General features: G+C 42.4%; 1 protein-coding gene across 4 annotated transcripts in view; it reads right to left on the bottom strand.

The window, feature by feature from the left end:
* The window catches only part of NALCN (sodium leak channel, non-selective), a 294,668-nt gene that overhangs the window by 198,216 nt on the left and 81,133 nt on the right, over positions 1 to 15,319 (bottom strand). For all 4 annotated transcript variants that reach the window (XM_043477974.1, XM_043477976.1, XM_043477975.1 and 1 more), the window contains 2 exons: positions 5,901 to 6,043; positions 5,670 to 5,774 (listed from right to left, as the gene is read on the bottom strand). In XM_043477974.1, coding sequence (XP_043333909.1) covers positions 5,670 to 5,774; positions 5,901 to 6,043 — 248 coding nt within the window. The remainder of the gene's footprint in view (positions 1 to 5,669; positions 5,775 to 5,900; positions 6,044 to 15,319) is intronic.

Here is a 15,319-nt window from a genome sequence, read left to right as displayed (position 1 = left end):
ATACATCATGGAATATTACTCAGCCATTAAAAAGAATTCATTTGAATCAGTTCTAATGAGATGGATGAAACTGGAGCCCATTATACAGAGTGAAGTAAGCCAGAAAGATAAAGACCAATACAGTATACTAACACATACATATGGAATTTAGAAAGATGGTAACGATAACCCTATATGCAAAACAGAAAAAGAGACACAGATTACAGAACAGAATTTTGGACTCTGTGGGAGAAGGCGAGGGTGGGATGTTTCGAGAGAACAGCATTGAAACATGTATATTATCTAGGGTGAAACAGATCACTAGCCCAGGCTGGATTCATGAGACAAGTGCTCGGGCCTGGTGTACTGGGAAGACCCAGAAGAATCGGGTGGAGAGGGAGGCGGGAGGGGGGATCGGGATGGGGAATACATGTAAATCCATGGCTGATTCATGTCAATGTATGACAAAAATCACTACAATATTGTTAAGTAATTAGCCTCCAACTAATAAAAATAAATGAAAAAAAAATAAAGACATTAAATGTTCCCTTCAAATTATATTATTAATATGGGTTTACTATTAAATCTTCAAAGTATGTATGAGCTGTAAAAAAATCTTAAACACATTCTCCAGAGACAACCACCCCTAACATTTTAGAGTTAACCTTCCAGGTATTATGCCCACATACATGTACATACAAACACAAGACCTTTCTATTGCATTAATTGTTATTTGCATATTTCCATATAATAAAGTTCAACCATGACTTAGTGGTGTGCATTTATTCTAATTTTATAATTTAAAATCAATAATTTATTGCTAGAGTTAATCTTCTTCCTCTCTCTCTCTTTTGGCTTTTTTTTTTCACCAAAATGCTTCCATAAACATTCTCAAATGTATATCTTTGAGCATTGTCAATAATTTTTTTAGGATAAATTCCTAGAAGTGCAATCTCTTTGTCAAGTAGTTTATATGTTTTTAAGGCTTCTGATACATACTGACAAACTGTTTTGTAAAAAGCATGCTCCAATTTACAGTCTTAGTAATAATATATGAAAGTAACCCTTTCTCCACCTTTCAGCCAACAAGAAAACTTTTTGTTTTTTAAGAGAAGCGATGCCAGAAAAAAAAGACAGTGCATTGACAGCAGGGGCTGTAAACACTAAATTAAAAGGAGGTAGGATCCCAGAGGGCAAAACTGAGTGGGCAAAAAAAAGACCCTTAAGGTCGAGGAAGCTGGTTTTGCGTGCCATTTCCACCACGTGCCCGGTATGTAATACTGGACCAAATAATTAACTTTCCAATCCTTGTATTTTTTCAGTTTGCAAAGCAGAGACAAAAACGGTATGTAATACTGGACCAAATAATTAACTTTCCAATCCTTGTCTTTTTTCAGTTTGCAAAGCAGAGACAATAACAGAGAAAATAACTTCACAACATTATCATGAAAATTAAATAAGACTGCTTTAAAGTCAATAGGGCAGACCATGTTGCGATTTACTGGGATAGTGTATGAATTAATGGAATATTACCAATGAGCACTCTCCTCTTAGTACAATCACATGGGGATCCACAGAGATTTCAATCTTGAGAATCGTCTCATGCCTATCTGTCTGCAATTGTCTGCCAGGGTCTTATAAAGTGCCACTTGATTTAGGTAAGAAATTTGCTTTGGGGAGTGTTCTAGTTTAGGCAGAATATCAGCAGCAGCAACAACAATGACAGATTATTTAATGGTAGGTGGAAGAGAATGAATCTTGGTAACATGAGCAATCACTATCAACTGAATTAAAATTCCAAACCCAAGACTTACATACACATTTGTTAACGAACAGAAAATTCAAAATTTATTTTGAAATTCACATGCTCTCTGGGTTCTTTTCAAAATCATCATCTTTAAAAAAAGGAGGAATAGTCATTATCACAGAGAATAATGAGGGTAGATACTTGACTTGATTTTGCTATTAAATAATATATTCAATGACTCAGGGTTACAAAACACAATTCTCATTTATGGCTTCCTGTGATGAATGTATTATTCCATTACCATAGTTTCTTATTAGAAGGAGCTCACTATTGTACCTCCTACAATAGCCCTTCCCAGAAACTGCTTTCACTAAATTGCTTTCTCACATATTTTAATGATGTATATTCATGTGGAAACCAATGGTCTTAGAATGCAGTAAACACATTTTTACTAAAGTGTTGTCTTGGAACATTACGTGGTACACAGTCTTTTTATAGAGGAGAATTTCTTTTCATTTTTAATCACATGCCTTTTCATCTGTGCCTCTCAGCCTTTTAATCTGAGCTGCACACTTACACAGAAGTTGTTCAGGTATTGGAGGAACTCATATTCTGAGAATGCTCACAGACCTACAAAGGAGGACGAACCCCCGTGTCCTTGTATCACCTCCCCCCTTATCAGTCTCCCATCTTCAGAAAATATGAACCAGCAAGTCAGAGACAATGACAGACCCAGGAATGATTGCTATTAGACAATCAGAATATTTATTTACGTGTCCCTCAATATGACTTTACTGGGTCATGCTTTGCATATAAAAGTCGGGTGGGTTTTGATGGGCAGAGGCTGTCTTGTGTCTCTCGTCACATAAAACATAGCCTTTGGGGGCCCTACAGTTTGATAGTTCTTTCAGTTCTAAGCTCATCCCTATCATGAACCAGCCTAGATCAGAGGACCACACAACTGGCAACAGATATCCGAGGTGAAGTGTCTAAGGATGGGCATGCAGCTCTGGACTGGGGATACATGGTGCTCAGAACACGGTCCACTAGCACATCAGCCCATCCCAGCATCCAATTCTGGGCCAACACCCGCTACGGACTTGGAGCATGGGGAGTCCTACTGTGGGCTGACACAGGGGACTATGGCATCCTGGATATATGAATCTCTTGCACTTTAACCCAACACATAACTGAGCAAGTAGCAACAGTGACCCGTGTCTAATAACTACAGGTGCCAGAGACACCCTCCCCATCGGAGTTCAGGCAAGCTACTGATTACTAATCCGAAAATTTCCACATCATTTTCCCTTTGTTTTCCTGCACCCTGCTCTATTATGGTCTCCACAAGACCTTTGGCATTAATTTTTCTGTAATTTGTTTCTGTGCTGTGACTTGGAGGGAGGTTGTTTTGTTATTTTAAAGAAAACATTCTCATCGCTGATTCTCATTTGCCTCTGAACAGCCTGCATCAGAGCCAACTCCTACAAAACCTCCTAAGATGAGGGAAAGCCCCTAATTCACCCTGTTAATGTGTACAATTTCCCTTTCTACAAACACAGACCTGGACAAGTCCAGGGACTTAAAAACATCACTGCATCCACCAGGCCTGGGACCCTCTTTACCCGTCTGTGAGGATACGTTACAGAGAACAACTGCAGATGACCTACATACCAGAGGAAGGTGAGAGCTGACTTCATTTCGGAAAGGCTGTATGCTTCACAATACACAACCACGTTTATTTCCTGAGAGCCCATCTGCTTTATTAGAATTAGAAACTTCCGATTTAGTGTTTGAAACCAGCTAACCAGAGGTCCTTAGGAACAGAGTTGTATCAGACTTTACAAATGTAACAGAATCATGGCAGATGACATTTCTCCCTTCCACACACACACAAAAGCATCTGGATCACTTGCTGAGGGGCTGGGGAGGGACTGGGCAGGACCTGCGGCCTGTTGCCAGGCAGCCCAAGCGGTGGTTTACCAGGGAGGCTGCTGCGGGAGCTTTCGGTTGCCTAGCAACCGGGTCCTCAGCCACAGCGTTTTTCTTAATGAAGGTTTTTCACAATTCTCTGTGTGATTACCTCTGCCGAATACCTAGACTCATTACCTCTGAATTACTAGCTTATTCCTCCTGATTAAGGGCAATTTTGCATCCAAGCAATTTTGTACAACTGTGTTCACAGTCTCTCCACATTTCACTTCCTGGGAAAACTGCTGGCTGATTTGGTGGCATTTCCAAACACCACTTTTCCAGCTGTGGTTTGACAAGTAAGAGTTACTTAACGAGCATTATGTGGTTTGAAGGACGTTTTAGCTCCTCTCTCGGGGATATCAAATGTGGATTCTGTGTGGAGTTCATAGATCTGTACTACACTTCATTCTCAATGTCTATTTTGGAAAACACACCTTCATGAGGGTGTCACTCTACTTAAAAGACAAGCCAGCAATGCACTTGGTACTGTATAATTTCTCATAGTTCATTAAAAAAAATGAGAGCAGAAATATCTGGTGGACTCGTTGAAGGTTTTCCTACACGCCATCTGTGATATAACCTAGGTGACACCTAAAAAAATCTTCCATGGAAGATATGAATAGCAGTTTGACAAAACTGAAAAATATTAATACTATTTCATCTATAATGAATTGGTTAGACTATTTGAAATTTCACAACATCACAAAGATGCTGCATAAGGCTTTCCCAAATAATATCATGTTTAATAGCATTTTTGCTGTTAGCTGTCAAATATAATTATGTTATTATTTTTGTTACTTTTGCACTTCTCCCTAATTTTATTCCTCTTCTTCCTCACCTCCACCCTAGTGAGCAACTATCCTGAATTTTTTTCTTTAAAATTTTAATACATAGTCATAGATACAATTATTTTTAAAAATAAAATATTATTTTAAAGTAATAATTTGGAGGTTTTCAAAGTAAAATTTCTACCTTGAATCTTGAGATATCTTTGTCTTAGTAGACTTGTATATATAGTCACAAACTTAAACTTATCTTAAAATTTAACATTAATAGCATTTCATTCTCAATTAAGGAATTTTTATTTTCTCTTTTATAAAGATTCATACCAGAAAAAGATATTTATAAATCTATTCCTTTCTAACCAAGTAAACTAATACACAAAACAAAGCCAAAAATAAAAACAAAGACATTTTATCTGAATTACCCTTTTATGTAATAAATGCCATGCTATTTTTATATAGCATGGTCACTTCCAATTTCTTGGGAGCATAGGGGAAACCTTTTGAACATGCAGTAATTCCTCAAATTCACAGGCAAGCATTTGGAATTGAGGGGTCTTTTTCATAATTTATTCTATTATGATTGCTTTGTTCTGAATGAAATAAAATTTCCATTCAACAATTTTCATCCTTTACATATGAGCCGTTATATTGGTTTGCAAATATATGTGTATTTATAAAAATGGAAAATTCCACAGTCGCTACACTTATATTTTTCTCTTTGGCTGTGCCAATTCTTAGTTGCAGCATGCAAATTCTTGGATGCAACATGTAGCTAGTTCCCTGACCAGGGAATGAACCTGGACCCCTGCATTGGGAGCATTAAATACCAGCCACCAGGGAAGTCCATCCAGTTGCTATATTTTATCTGCAAGCCCTCTAAGGACATGTGAAGGCAGAATCAAATCAAAGGTAGGTAATAAATGTGATGATAAGCCTGGTTGTGTATCAAACACACCCCAGGAACTGTTATAAACATAGGTGCCATCACCCCTAGGGTCTGTTCTGGGTTTAGGCCTTTGCATCTGTACGTTTAAGCACCTCCCTCAGCGAGTCTGGCCTTAGAAGCCCATGATAAGAGGCTTTGTCAAGTTCCATCAATTCCCACGGGTGGTGCGGAGGGACACACACGCCCAGTTCCAGTGAATGACGTCATCGTCTCCGGGTGACGCCATCACCCCAGCAGGTACCTGCGTAGTGGCCGTGGAAGTAGTGTTGCTTCTCGACCCCCACATCTGTTGAAACTGTACCCTGATTTCTGCAAATGTTTCGATGATGACAGCGATGAACACGTTCTGCAAGAAAACGACAGGCCACATTTACCAAAGGCTGGGCAAGCGCGAGGGCGGGCCATCAAAACCAAAAGATCTGCAGAAACCGTCAGAAAACATAGACCTGATGAGGAGGAACTGCGGGAGTACCTTAACCAGCCAGGCGAGGAAGAAGATCAGGGTGATGAAGTAGAAGTAGGAGCGCCACCGGGGAAAGCTGTCGATGGCTCGGTACATGAGGAACACCCAGCCTTCCTGGGATGCGGCCTCGTACACAGTGAAGATGCTGGTTCCTGCCCAGACAGAGGGAGGGGGAGGCTGGCTGAGTTGGGGTGGACTTTTGCAATGAGAAGACATTTTTCAGAAAAACAATATTTATCCGTGATCATTTTCTCAATGACAAAAGCGCTTCTAAAGGGACTCAAATCACACGCAACGTTTTACTGTTCTTGTTCCTAAGGATTTCTCTTTTTACTTGAAGTAACAGTGTCTGCTATTCAGCAAAGTGAATCAGCTACTCCTATACATATATCTCCTCTTTCTTTTTGGATTTCCTTCCCAGTTAGGTCACCCTCCAGTCTTGAATAGAGTTCCCTGGACCACACAGTAGGTTCTCATTTTAAACATGGTACCAGTGGTGTTATTCTTAGAATTTTGATAAAGTTGTTTCTGAGTTCAAGCTAGGGCAATTTTAGTATCTCTAGCAATAAAATAATTTTAGGTTATAGCATTTGCTGTAACGATGTGGAAAATAAAACTAGCATTCAAGTCAAGTAAAGATATAATAATAAAAAAGGATGTGTACCATATACACTTGCCACTTCGGGCTTAACACTTTTAGGTGCTATAGTTTTAACTGAAATGAAGTAAATTGGAGAACAGGGTTTCATTTGAAGTCACGTTCTCATAGGATGAACTAAAGTAACCCAAAATTCATGTAATGAAGCCCATTTTCGGTTTCCATGGTGTTTCCTGAACACCAAAACATAAGGTAGTAAATCTTTGAATAGGACTTTGTATTTTTGGGGAGAATTCTCTCATTGAAAATACTACTATTAATGCAAAGAAGCGCAAGGGAACAATATGTGGGCAGATTTTTGAAGCTGTGGTTAAGAGGAAAGTCAGTATTTAATCCTCATGGCATTATGAGTATGTGTCATTATTTCCCTATCTTGAAGAGGGGAGAGATAAAGCACATAAAGTATAGGGAATCTGTCTAAGGCACACAGAATAAGTAGGGGAACTAGAATTAGCCCAGTCGTTCTGGAACAGGGACCTGCATGTTTGGGAGGCAATTAATTCTGTCTCTTGCTACCTTTTCTGTGCCTTGGTTTTCCCATCTATAAAATAGGAAGATAGTAAGACAAATATAGGTAACATTTTCACCTCAACAAATTCCACTGCTATAAATGAAATAAATTATTAAAGGACATAAAACCAATATCCACCCATATATGGGCTCATCACCCAGAAATTGAAAACTAGAAGGTGTGTACAACCAAATGTCCAAACTAAGACAGAGGTTACTAAAGTTGGCTGATGTCTGACAGCCTCCCTGGGTCTGTGGGTGCAGGAAGAAGAATCAGAGCACCAGCAAATTCCAAAGCACCCAGAACAGCAGGAAAGTGTAGCAGCAAATGGGGACAAATCAGAAGTAACAAGGATTAAAGGAAAAAAGTACTCATTTGGTACAACCTTGCCTCACTAGTAAATCCACTTTATCAGTAACCTCACCATTTGCAGCACTAAAGCTTTGAGATGAGATCAAAGGCCAAATAGGGAAAAAAAAAAAAAGCATCTGTATATTTACATATATTTTCTAAGTTAAACTTTGTTATAAGCCATAAAGATTTGTACTTGAAACATATTTCTTCAGAGAGAGAATTTCTAAATGCCCAAGTGCTAAATATAGCATACTTCTAGAAAAGCGGAGTTGAAAGCTTTAACTACAGGATTCACAAATGGAAAAGAAGTGTTGACAAGGCCGATGCTGACACGGGCAGGGAAGTTTAGGCGTTAAGAAGAGCAGTTCCAAGGATGCTGAGCCCACAGGCCAACTAAAACACTCCCTGCCTCTGCAGCTGGGCAATTTCCACAGAGGCTAGAGCTTAGAGCTGCAGAGCAGAGGTCATGACTGTCACGCCCCTGCCTTTGAAGAGCAGAGATTTGAGATCAAAAGAGCTCGGGGGAAATTTATTTTCCATTAGTTGATTAAAAAACAGAAGAAAACTCTGCTGAGCCACAGTGAGCATTCAGTGACCTTCCTTAGCATTCAAATCGTCCACTCTTCTAACCTGTGTCACCTTCCACGGGCTCTGCCCGTGAAGTTATCTGTGGGTCACCACTAACACACGGGATAAATGTTACTTAGTAGCTTTTACAATTTTCTCCAAAAGCAAGCAAAACATATCATGCGGGAAATGTGGTTTCTTTTAGAGTGTTTGAGCTTCGTCACCCACTTTTGAAAGATCTATTGGAAAGTACATTCAAAAAAATCAAGGCCAAAAGGGCAGGACTTCATGTCATTTTTAGGGAGTTGACAGTTATGACATTAGAATTTCACAATAGTCCAAAATTAGAACCAAGTATTTGGAGGAAGTACTGAGGCTATCTTGTCTTCGAATTTGGGGGCACTTATTGTTCACATTTCTGCATCATCATGCATAAGCAAGGGAAATAAGAATTAACTTTAAGGTGAGGTTGGTCCGTCTACCTCAGAAGAGCCACAATAGTTAGAATTTCTTTTTTTTTTTTAATTAAAAAAATATTATTTGTTTTATCTTTATTTTTTGGCTATGCCACAGAGCTTGCAAAATCTCAGTTCCCCAACCAGGGACTGAACCTGAGCCATAGCAGTGATTATTCACTGGAAGGACTGATGCTGAAGCTCCGAGAGTTAGGCCACTTGTTGTGAAGAGCTGACTTACTGGAAAAGACCCTGATGCTGGGAAAGATTGAAGGCAAAAGGAGAAGGCAGTGGCAGAGGATGAGGCAGATGGCATCACCGACTCAACTGACATGAATGTGAGCAAACTCTGGGATATAGTGGAGGACAGAAGAGTCTGGTGTGCCGTAGTCCATGGAGTTGCAAAGAGTTGGACGCAACTTAGCAACTGAACAACAACCACACAGCAGTGAAAGCCCTGAATCCTAACCACTAGACCATCAGGGAACACCCTGCTTTATGCTTGAATAAAACTGAACTAGTAAATAAACACAAGTACAAAAGATCAACCAAGACTGGACTGAAATAATTTGACTTTTTTTTTCCAGTGGCATATTAAAATCTGATTCAGGTCTAAGTGGGATGGAAGAAAGATATCTGAATGATATTGACCAAACATAATTTACAATAAATGTGATAAATATAAATAACACATGATTTTCACTAAAACATAGTTATTTCTGTTGCGATAAACATAAAATTTCTATAACTTACAATGAAAGACTTAAGCAGGGTGAACATAGACAGCTTTGATGGACTCCTTTCCCAATTTCGAACCAGTCTGTTGTGTATATGATAGTAATTGAAGTGGGTAGGCCTTTAGTATCAGGCTTTACGATAACCTGGCAAGAATTTAGGCTATGCTCTGTCAAAGGCTTCAGTTTCCTTTAGTGTCTTGGTTTCTGTCTCTCCTTCTGTCTTTAGATTTCCCCCTAAATTTCTTCTAAACAGACTCTGTGTCTTGCAGCTAGGTTGTAACCCAGTTATTAATATTATTTTGGACCCCTGTTACTGTGATGATACAGTGTTGGAGAGGGAAAACGTTCTGTGATCTTATGATTAAATCTCAGGGGTTTTGACCTTCAGAAGAATTTCTCAGCCTTTTTGTTCTCAGTTTGTGTGATACAGAGAGGCTAGAGGGGGCTCTGGTCATCTGCCTGCCCTCCTCTGAGGACAGATGAGGCTCTGAGGAAGCAGACGTCCTCCAGGACATGACTCTGTCATGAAGAACAGATGGCTGTGGGCTTATTTCAAAATGGTCACTGTTCCTCTCCCTTGCAGGAAGCATGTGGGAATTTTTCTCTGATCATCACCGTAAGAACCAGGTATGTCTTCTGCAGGTAAAACTCACGAAAGCCTTGGGTCCCCCTAAAAATGGGGGGATTTTCAACTCCTAATCTAGTACATGTTCAGCCTCCAGCAATTACTCAATTCTAGTTTAAGTATCTCAGGCGCCAGTGGCTTCTGCCCCTGGGGAGCAATGATTCTCTGCATTAGCAAGGCATGAATGTGCCCTGAAACCTCAGCTCTCCGTTAGATCTAAGAGCTCGGCTGACTTTTAGAATTGCTGGTGTTGAGTTTGTTTAGCTCTTTCTCTTGTCGTGAGAGCAGGATTGATAACTTCTAAACTCTTCACATGTTAAAGCAGAAACCGGAAGCCATTAAATAACTTTTTGGTTTAAGGTGTGGATCAGAAATAGCATGGACAAATGAGCATGTCTGGTTAAAATGAGAATTCTAAATTCACGTGCAAAGGCATGAGTCTCTGTTCTCATGTAGCCCATTAGTCGCTCAGTTGTGTCTGATTCCTTGCAACCCCATGGACTGCAGCCCGCCAGGCCGCTCTGTCCACAGGATTTTCCAGGCAAGAATACTGGAATGGGTTGCCATTTCCTTCTCCAGGGGATCTTCCTGACCCAGGGATCAAACGCAGTTCACCTACATTGCAGGCAGACACTTTACCATCTGAGCCCCCAGGGAAATCCTAAGTGAAAGTGTTTGTGTCTCAGTCACCTCCAAGCCCACCAGGCTCCTCTGTCCATGGAATTCTCCCGGCAACAGTACTGGAGTGGGTAGCCATTCCCTTCTCCAGTGGATCTTCCTGACACAGGGATCGAACCCAGGTCTCCTGCATGTCAGGTGGGTTCTTTACTGTCTGAGACACCAGGGGAGCCCACATATAGCCTGCTTGGTCACAATTTGGCTTCTGCACCAGTAACAGTGTAGGGGTGACAAGATGGTCCCACACCATGTCAGAATATTTCTGAGCCATCTGCATGTCTCCCCTGTTAACACCCTTTTCTCCTTACACCTTAATTGCTGCCTGTTCTTCTGCTTGATTTTAACAACACACTCTAAGGCAATGTTCAACACAGACAACAGGGTAGCAATAGAACAGTGGAGAAGGAGGAAGGAAAAAAACAAAACAAAACAGTTCTTCATGGGATATGGTCCAAGTATCCATTATGTAACAGCACAACAAACTTAACCAAAGCCAAGGAGCTCTGGGCAGCTGTGATCCAGGCGGCTCACGCCTGGAATGAAGTGACTCTCCACGCGGGCCAGACTGCCACACGGGCCAGAGCTCCTCTGGCCAGAGAGCTGACCTTTCTAGCAAGCACTGGACTCATTGACATTAAGAGCAATCAGGCACTTGCCATGTGGCAGATGGCGTGATGCTCACTTTTTCACCCCTGGTCAGGAGAACGAGAAGAAAATCAATCCTGGAAATACCACCTAGCTTCCAATGTTCATAGAAATATGTCTGGAATATGGAGTGATTATTCAGAGCTTTACTAATCTTTTGTTTCATTATTATTCATCAGGTATATACTCCTACTCATTCTTCTTCATCAATAATAAGAAAGATTATAATTACTTGATAATAAAGTTATTATTGAAAGTACAAGTGAAAAAGTGAAAGTGTTAGTTGCTGAGTTGTGTCCGACTCTTTAAGACTCCATGGACTGTAGCCTGCCAGGCTCCTCTGTCCAGGGAATTCTCCAGGCAAGAATATTGGAGTGGGTTGCCATGTCCTTCTCCAGGGGATGTTCCCGACCCAAGGATCAAACCTGGGTCTCCTGCACTGCAGGTAGATTCTTCATTGTCTGAGCCACCGGGGGGGGGGCCCATATTTATTATTTTTTATTATTATATTTATATAATTTAATTTATAATATAATAATTGTCATTATTAGCTGATGTAACTAAAAAATTATACACTTGACAGAGGGTTTTCATGAACATCCATAACTCACTCAACAACTCTGTATATTAGGAATAAGAAGATAGGGCAGGAGTTGCCTCTTTCTGAGAGATGAGGAAGTAGATCTGAATGTTTTACTCAAATCTCTTATTTGACTGACACCACCACTCTGCCTTCTCATCAGTGGTGCTGACTTAGGAATCAGGAATAAGTACCCACTATATTAGCTGCACTTTATAATTCTCTTCAACTTGAATAAACCTGCTATTACTTTGATAGACTTATATCACATTGCCAGCAGTAACCGCTGAAGTTTAAAGGGGGCACCATCCACATAGCTACTTGAGTAAAAAGGCTCTTTCCTTTGGCCCATTTAAGTTTGCCAGCCTTTTAATCCTTCTGTTTTGACCTCAGGGTCTTGGATATCTCTCGTTTTAAAGAGAGACCACAAGAGACCATCAAGAACCTGGCCTTATTTGCATGACAAGTTCTCAGTGTCTCTTGCTTCCTTTTCCCCAAAAGCTTGATTTTAAGGGCTGCACGAATCGGACTGACATACGATTATGTATTTTATTCTATCAGCGGGGTGGAGCAGTTCAAAAAGTTTGTCCAAATTTTCAAGTGTACAGTTTCTTTCTTTCCCTCCCCCGGGAGATGGTAAACACCACAAGAACAGCCCAGCCTAGGGACATAAAGAAAAGCTCATCGGACAAAACGCAGAGAAGAAGGTGAAGGTGCCAGTGAAAGGAACAAAGCAGAGAGCAGGTCAGGGAGAGGGTCTGGTGGAAGTTTTCAGAGAGAAAAACGCGTGGCAGAGGAAGGAAGGATGCCTCAGACGATGAGCTGAGAAGCCAACTCTGAAAGCTGGCCAGGCGGCTCCACTGTCTTCTTGGAGGAGCTCCAAACCCGGACCGTCTGCCTTGATGTCTATGAAGAGATCGTGGCTGGGGCCAGCTGGCCACCCACACCAGCTGCCTACAGCAGACCAGGCTCTGCCTGCGAAAGGATGCTCCGTGCCCTCGCTGGCAGTCCCAGAGACGCTGACTGCCCTTTGCCAGCCCCCTCTCCAGGGCATCACTCTATTTCTTTCCCAGCCCGCACCCCGTCACGTTTCTTCTGCTGCCTCGGGGGACCCTTCTCCCATACACATCCTCAACAAGGCGAACAGATCCACGGTTTTATTCTCAACCGATAGCACTGGGAGCTCACAGATCATAATATCACTCTGCTCACTGAGGCAGCTGCCCTAGGGGTTTAACCCCATTTACAGATGAAGAAAGGGCTTCCCAGGTAGCCCTAGTAGTTAAGAATCCATCTGCCGATGCAGGAGATGCTGGAGATGTGGGTTCGATCCCTGGGTGGGGAAGATCTCCTGGGGGAGGAAATGGCAATCTGTTCCAGTATTCTTGCCTGGGAAATGCCACAGACAGAGGAGCCTGGCGGGCTACAGTCCGTGGGGTCGCAAAGAGTCGGACACGACTGAGCATAGCTCAGCGTAGAAGCAGCAGAGGGGAAGAGACTGGGGTGGGACAAGTGGAGTCTTTTGTCCACGACGGGATTTGAACACACGTTCCTTGGAGCCCATCCTCCTCACCACTGCTCTTCTGTTTGGCTGCTCTTCTGGAAATCTCAAGGGGCAATGAGCAGGCAAGAGCAGCAAATTCTGGGACGTCCCTGGCATGGACTCTTCAGCCAGAACAGGGCTTTTCACCTTCACACTGATCTCTGGGTGCTTGGGCTTCCCTGGCGGCTCAGCGATAAAGAATCCACCTACAGTGCAGGAGACACAGGTTCGATCCCTGGGTCGGGAAGATCCCCTGGTAGAGGGAATGGCAACCCACTGCAGTATTCTGGAATGGAATATCCCATGGACAGAGGAGCCTGGTGGGCTGCAGTCCAAGGGGGTCACAAAAAGTTGGATGTGACTTAGCAACCAAATAACAACACCTGGGCACTTAGCTCCCACTTCGTCTTGTGGATAAAAGCCTAGACCTAAGGACAGTCAGGTTCTGGGCAGAGTGATGGCATCCTGGACTGTATTGGGGCAGCTCCCGCCGAGGGAAACTGCAGCTTCCCGGACACAGAGCCAGAGGAGCAATGAGATGGGCTCCCTGGAGCTGTCAGAGATCACACTGATGGAGAGAACCACCCTGGGACCTGCAGGGCCCTTTTTAGAGGCTTTGGTTCTCTACTGACACCCTGGCAGGTCCATCCTCTTCACTCTCATTTCCTAAATGAGGAGCCGGTGGCCCAGTGAGGCTGTGACACTTGCCTGAGGTCACCCAGCAGTGACCATCTGGAGCCGTGTTCCCAGGCATCCATGCCTGCCTCCAAAAGCTGTTCTTTCCACTCAGCCACGCACGTCTGAACTTTCTGAAACTTTTTTCTTGGCTTGGTTTGGAGGAATTTGAACAAATTCCTGTCTGCTGTACTTTGTGAAAGCAAAATTCTGCTTTTAAAATTAAACAGACTAGCCCCAAGGAAAGGGAGGGGAGAGGTGGGGAAAATTCCTCCAGTGTTCTCGGATTTGCAGAGGTTCTTCTGTGTTTCTGTTTGCGGTGGGGAGAGGACAAGGATGGGCCTCCTCGCCACGCCCTCGGTATTCCTCAGGTTATTGTCTCGTATGACTAGGAGATAGTTTCAACTCCAGAGTATAAAACCCTAAAATATAGCAACACTGCACTTACTTTCACTGATGGGGAGAATCTATGATGAAAACTGGAACCACATAAAATTCAGAAGTGACTCTAGTTTTGGTGTGTACCTTCTGCTCATTCAGTGATATGATCTGAAATTCTATGACTTTGTTCCATGATACAAACATAATCATTTGAGAAATAGAACATATCACTAAAATAGAAAACTTTTTATAAAATACATTTGCTCTAACTTTAACAAAAGTGGGGATTCCCAGGTGACTCAGTGGTAAAGAATCCTCCTGCCAATGAAGGAGACGCAAGAGATGAGGGTTTGATCCTTGAGTCGAGAAGACCCCCTGAAGTAGGAAATAGCAACCCACTCCAGTATTCTTGCCTGGAGAATTCCATGGACAGGGGAGCCTGGCAGGGTACAGTCCATAGGGCCGCAAAGAGTTGGACAGGACTGAGCAACTCAACACACACACACATACACACGTGAATGGCTTGTTTTGAGAAGACAGCTATAATTGGCTGGGCATTTTGTCCTTTGCTTATCGATACCGTGCAGGGCCCTGTGGGATTCCTGGGATCCAAGCCTTTCTTTGTCTCCTGTTTCTTTGATTATAGGAAATGGCCTTCATTCAGCCTCCATGACCCGCCCTGAGCCTCACTGGGCAGATTCAAGCAGTTGTTCATTAGGGAAGGGAGGGTTTACTAGAGGAGGGAGAAACATAGTGTAGAGCAGCCTTGGGGCAAAGTCCTGTTTCCCCATCAATGGATACACACAACAACATCTTTGAGCTGGTTTTCAGAGACTGAAACCCCCTCCAGGTGACAGAAGTTAAAGATTAATAATGGTAGGTTGCCCACAAGCATGTAGACCCTAGAGCAGTTGGACTTGAGGGTTGATGATGCTGGCTTCCCCTTACCCCACCACCACCCATCAGAATATCCCAAGCTGCTCATGCCTTCTTTGAACCTGTGCTATAAACCCACTCAC

Source organism: Cervus canadensis, chromosome 9, assembly GCF_019320065.1.
Source record: "Cervus canadensis isolate Bull #8, Minnesota chromosome 9, ASM1932006v1, whole genome shotgun sequence".
Taxonomy (NCBI): domain Eukaryota; kingdom Metazoa; phylum Chordata; class Mammalia; order Artiodactyla; family Cervidae; genus Cervus; species Cervus canadensis.
Note: the sequence above shows the minus strand (reverse complement) of the source record. Positions and strands in the feature narration are given on the sequence as shown.